Genomic DNA, 4,872 nt, shown 5'->3' with positions numbered 1-4,872 from the left:
AAAAAGATGGCACACAGGTCGTTGTTTCTTAGAAGAAGGAATAAAGTTGGGGCAACAGAAGTCAAAGAAAGGGGCTGCAAATTAATGGTGGTGGTGTGTGGAACAAGGACCCTCTTGAATCAATCCATGGCCATTGGCCAAGTATGAAGCATCCCTTGCTGAATCTTAATCCATTACTTGAGGGTTTGCTCAGTTTTTGATCAAACTTCTTCATGTGATAAGAGAGGGAAGACCACAAGGAAAGGCTTCACCTTTTAGCTGGAAACAAATGGGTGAGTGGCTTCTTTATTGCATCACTGTTTCCTCCACCAAACAACTAATTCAACTTGAGGCCATAATGAAGGCAAATGGTTGCAAAGCAGACCAAAGCACTCACTCAGCAAACAAGGAATGGCACATTAATGCATTCAATGAATCCAGGAGAAGATATGAATCGAGGTCATAATGAAGGTGCAAAGGAATATCATAAAATAACTCCTCAGTAATTCAGAAACACTAGACAAAATGAACTCATTAAACTTCAGCTAATGATGGTGTGATATCAGAATCTTGTAATGTCTACAAGGAAAATTTTGGGGTTGAATTAGTCGAATGTGTTAAAGCATGTACATGCATTTTCTCAACAGCAAGCCGCAGCTCTTCCGAGCGGAACTAGTTTCGCCTATTTGCCCAATTCCTAGATTGGTTTCTGAATTTCTGAATAGGTTGCCTGTTGATGTGAACTTGCTTTGGTAAATCTTGCAACTCCATCACTTGTATTGTTCTTTGCTTTTTTACTGCATCAAATGAAACATGTGATAGCTATCAGACCTGACTTTCTATGTCGAGAGAAACAGATTGAATCGGCAAGTTAACCAACCATTTTCTGCTTGCTGATAGCCTTCATGAAGCTTGCGCTTTGCAGCTTCGAGCTTAGCCCGCACGGATGCTTCCTCGGAGCATTTTGATTTCTAAATGGAATTGAAGTGTTTAGAAAATCCAAGCTCCTTTGAACAAGCATAGTTCCAAGTGTCCAGATGAACTTACATCTTGTGGAATCATTGGCAGCTTTCTTTGAAGTTTAGCAGTATCCGGTGGCAGTTTAGTTTTCGTCTCAGCGCATATTTGTTGCTCGGAGGTAAATCTCATCGGTCTGCCAGTCCCAGATTCAGCACTCAAAGGCTTGGTCTCCTTCCTTGGAATGTTTTGCGAATTCGATTGCCCGATAGAGAATCTTTGTGGCCTTGATTGCTTCATCTCATTATCATGTCTTCTCGCATGAAGCTTTTCTTCTGGAAGTGCTGACTTTCGTGCTTCCTGTTTCATCGACTCTACTCTTTCATCTCGAACAGATTGTTTCTGCATCCACTTTTCATGATCTTCTTTTTGGTTCCTTTGAGTTTCCCATTGCTTGTCCAAGTCCCTAGTGTTTCTAAGATCTGCAGAAAATGGCAGCGAGACGGTATTAGTAATCTAGGTAACTCGATAAGGAGAAACCAGAAAGTGAAACCTGGCTACTTACTTCCATCATCATCCATTCCATCGAAGAACTTGAAAACCAAATGGCAGGCAAACACATCAAAGAGAGCCGGATCAGTAAATCACAATGATAAAAATTTAAACAAATGCTACAAAATATAACATCTTATACCCCAGAAAGCTTGATGGAAGTAGTCTGAGCAGCAAATAGAGCTCCCTCATCTAATGGAGGAAAAGGAAGCCCTTCTTCTTCAAACTCACCAGAACCAAGAGAATGCACAGAGTTCTCTGTAAATCACAAGTTCTTAGCTAAGTTAGACGATAAGAGGCCAAAAATTGTCCATAAGGCCACCAGAGAGAAAAATGGCATACCGGCAATGGCAGCAGTAGCACTGACCCATTCGTCAACTAAAACCTTCCAACCACTGCCCAAAAATAAAACCGAATTGATCAGAACAATCACAACACATGCTATAAAGGTCTCTTTAACCATTTCTGAATCACTCAACGCACACCTAAAAGAAATTTATAGGGGCAAATTGATGTCCAAGTTAAGGGAAGATGAAGCAATGAAGAAAACACTTTTTTAGACTGGAAAATTTCTCCAATTAGCTAAGTTGCAAATGGGTTACAAGCTAGAATTGAGCAAATACTATCCAGTAACTATCAAACTAAATTGAAGTTTAAGCAACATGTTTGATATGAAGATCACTGCATAAATTTCTACTGGAACTCCAAACGATTGACAGAGTAAGAGAAACATACTCAATGAGAGTTCGCACAAGGTGTCGAATTTGCTTCGAAGCATGTTTTCGCAAAACATTAACAGCCTTTCCGATCTCGGTGGCCTGTGTTCCAAAAGAAAAGTTAGAGGAGATTCATCAATTCAGCTTTAGATTTATCTGACTCGTGAGAGGAAAGGGATTCAGATAAAGCAGATAGCACACTGAATCAGCACCTTGAGGACATCGACGGTGAGCTCCATGAGTTGCAGCCGCCTCAACGACTCGAACAAGACGTTGTCAGACTGCAAAAGAAAACTCGCACCGTGAGAGAGGTTTGAGTTTTTAATGCAGTAGAAGAGGGCAGGAATGGACCTGATCATGGCGATTGGAGAGGACCTCCTTTATGCGCAGGACCTCTTCGAGGGTTTGGCCCTCCTCCTCGATCTCTTCGGTGAGCGCCTCCGCCTCGTCGAAGGTGTAGTTGCTTACGACGCGGTGGGAGAACTCGGGGCCGTCGTTGCAGCTATCGAACTTGCTATCCTTTTCTGCGCTCGCAGCCCTCTTCACGCTGCCGCGCCCTTCCTCCGCCTCGGCCCCGTGCGGCTCGACGCGACCGCAGGCGAAGCACCGCGGGAGCAGCGCGGCGAAGAACTTCTCCACGATCCGGTCGCGCCTGCTCCGCAGCTCCTCGGGGTAGTCGGAGGCGGCGACGAGGATCGCGTGCTCAATCACGTCGAAGATGTCGGAGTCGGCGCTGCGGAAAAACTTCCGCCAGTAGTCAACTGACCCGGAGGAGCTCGCCATGGCGGCGGCGGCGTCAGTGGAGGAATTCAAGGTCGCCAAATCCGTCACAAAAAAACCTAAAACAAAAAAATCGAATCTTGGACGCCGATCCCGCGTCCGATGACCGGAATCGCTCGAATGCCACAAATTTTTTCGCCGATCAACGGCGGCTTAAATTTTTGTCTCTATAGCAAGAAGAAAAACCGATTTTTTCCTTAAAGAAAAAAAAAGATGTTTTTTCGCTCATCCACGGATGAGTCCGATGTATCACAGCCCCAAAATTTCTTAAAGAGTGAGGAGGAAAATTCCGATCGTCTGTGCAGCTCGATCGCCGCGGGGTTGTGCCTTTTAGTCGCAATCTGACGATGATGATTATTATCTTGTAGCCCCGCACTTATCCGGATCCCCTTCACCCCGTCTCTCTCTCTCTCTCTCTCTCTCTCTCTCTCTTCTCCTTGCTTTGCCACGCGACCACGACCGCCAAATTGGGTAGATGAATCGACCATAGAGTCCGTTGCCTGCGTGTTTTTTTCTCTCTCTCTCTCTCAGGAAGATTGGTCGAGTCCAAGCCGCAACTTTAGCCCGCGGTTTGCCGTAAAAGGTCCAACCTTTTCCCGCCGCCCAGAAGGAATTGAGAAGTCCGCTGTACACGAAAACCAAATTTACCGCTAAATCATGGATTATAAAAGGGTTAGTTAAGGACCTACCAGCGATTAATCAATTTAAAATTCTAATCACAACAATAGCGCAGTGAAAAAAAAAAAATTTGAATGAGACGACAAATTTTAAAAAAACTAGCTGTCCTTATTTCAGTCGATCCTTTAACCATATAGTTCAGATCCGTAATTCCTAATTTACTCCTAATCCTTTTTCTCGTAATTCTGCCCATGATGACCAGTCATGGCCGGTCCCAAGCCCGGATAAAGGAGGAGGGTTGCGTTAGGTTACCAGCCAGCGTCAAACTATGGCAAAATTTCATGAATGAATCCATTAAACTATTGTGCTAATGCTAGGTTGTTCCCCGGAAGGAACGCGTTATCAAGGACCGCTACATCTCCAGAACTCGGGTGTAGTGATAAATATGCAAGAGTTCGCGTTACAGGGTCCGACTGTAACGTCTCAGCAAGGACCGCTACATCTCCATGAGAACTTGGGTGTAGTGTTAAATAGGCAAGAGTTCTCACACCATAGGTTAGATAAGAACAAATATGATAGGAAAACTAATAATCTAAGATTTGGAACATGGAATATAGGAACTCTCACTGGTAAATCAATGGAGATAGTAGATATGATGATTAGGAGAAAAATTAATATTTTATGTGTACAAGAGACAAAATGGACAGGTGAGAAGGCAAAGATGATAGAGAACTCGGGTTTTAAGTTATGGTACACTGGAAAGAGTAAAACAAGAAATGGAGTGGGTATTATTGTAGATAGTTTGTTAAAGGATGAAGTTGTAGGAGTAGTTAGAAAAGGGGATAGAATTATAGCCCTTAAGATAATAGTGGCGAAAGAAACTATGAACATAATTAGCGTATATGCACCACAAGTAGGATTAGATGAAGCTACCAAATTAAGGTTTTGGGAGGACTTAGATGAAATATTACAAAATATTCCACCAAATGAAAGGATTTTAATAGGAGGTGATCTAAATGGGCATGTCGGAGTGAAAAATGAGGAATATGAGAGAGTACATGGGAGTTATGGGTTTGGAACGAGGAATGAGGAAGGGAAAACTATATTAGATTTTGCGATAGCATATGACCTTATATTAGCTAATACGTTTTTTAAGAAAAGAGAAGAACACTTAGTCACATTCAAAAGTGGGAATAATAAATCGCAAATTGACTTTCTTATGATTAGGAAGAAGGATAGAAAGATTTGTAAAGATTGCAAAGTCATCCCT

General features: G+C 42.9%; 1 protein-coding gene across 1 annotated transcript; it reads right to left on the bottom strand.

Annotated features, from left to right (window-relative positions):
• Positions 1-442: 442 nt before the first annotated feature.
• Positions 443-3,457, bottom strand: LOC122045441 (probable mediator of RNA polymerase II transcription subunit 26b). Its single transcript, XM_042605668.1, has 9 exons — positions 2,556-3,457; positions 2,417-2,485; positions 2,224-2,306; positions 1,831-1,883; positions 1,631-1,746; positions 1,502-1,529; positions 1,027-1,418; positions 860-950; positions 443-776 (listed from the first exon to the last, which is right to left on the bottom strand). Exons 1-9 carry the CDS (start codon positions 2,985-2,987, stop codon positions 652-654), a joined length of 1,389 nt encoding a protein of 462 aa, XP_042461602.1. The 5' UTR covers positions 2,988-3,457; the 3' UTR covers positions 443-651.
• Between the last annotated feature and the right edge of the window lie 1,415 nt (positions 3,458-4,872).

This window comes from Zingiber officinale, chromosome 2B (genome assembly GCF_018446385.1).
Source record: "Zingiber officinale cultivar Zhangliang chromosome 2B, Zo_v1.1, whole genome shotgun sequence".
Lineage (NCBI taxonomy): Eukaryota > Viridiplantae > Streptophyta > Magnoliopsida > Zingiberales > Zingiberaceae > Zingiber > Zingiber officinale.
The sequence above is the reverse complement of the archived record's forward strand: the minus strand, read 5'-3'. Positions and strand labels throughout refer to the sequence as shown.

What these genes read in the sequence shown, in the direction of transcription:
- LOC122045441 (XM_042605668.1), bottom strand. Translation starts at nt 2,987, where the DNA reads ATGGCGAGCTCCTCCGGGTCAGTTGACTACTGGCGGAAGTTTTTCCGC. An exon ending in TGGAATGGATGATGATGGAA is followed by an intron (nt 1,419 to 1,501) that starts GTAAGTAGCCAG and finishes CATTTTCTGCAG; the next exon opens with ATCTTAGAAACACTAGGGAC. An exon ending in CTATCAGCAAGCAGAAAATG is followed by an intron (nt 777 to 859) that starts GTTGGTTAACTT and finishes CATTTGATGCAG; the next exon opens with TAAAAAAGCAAAGAACAATA.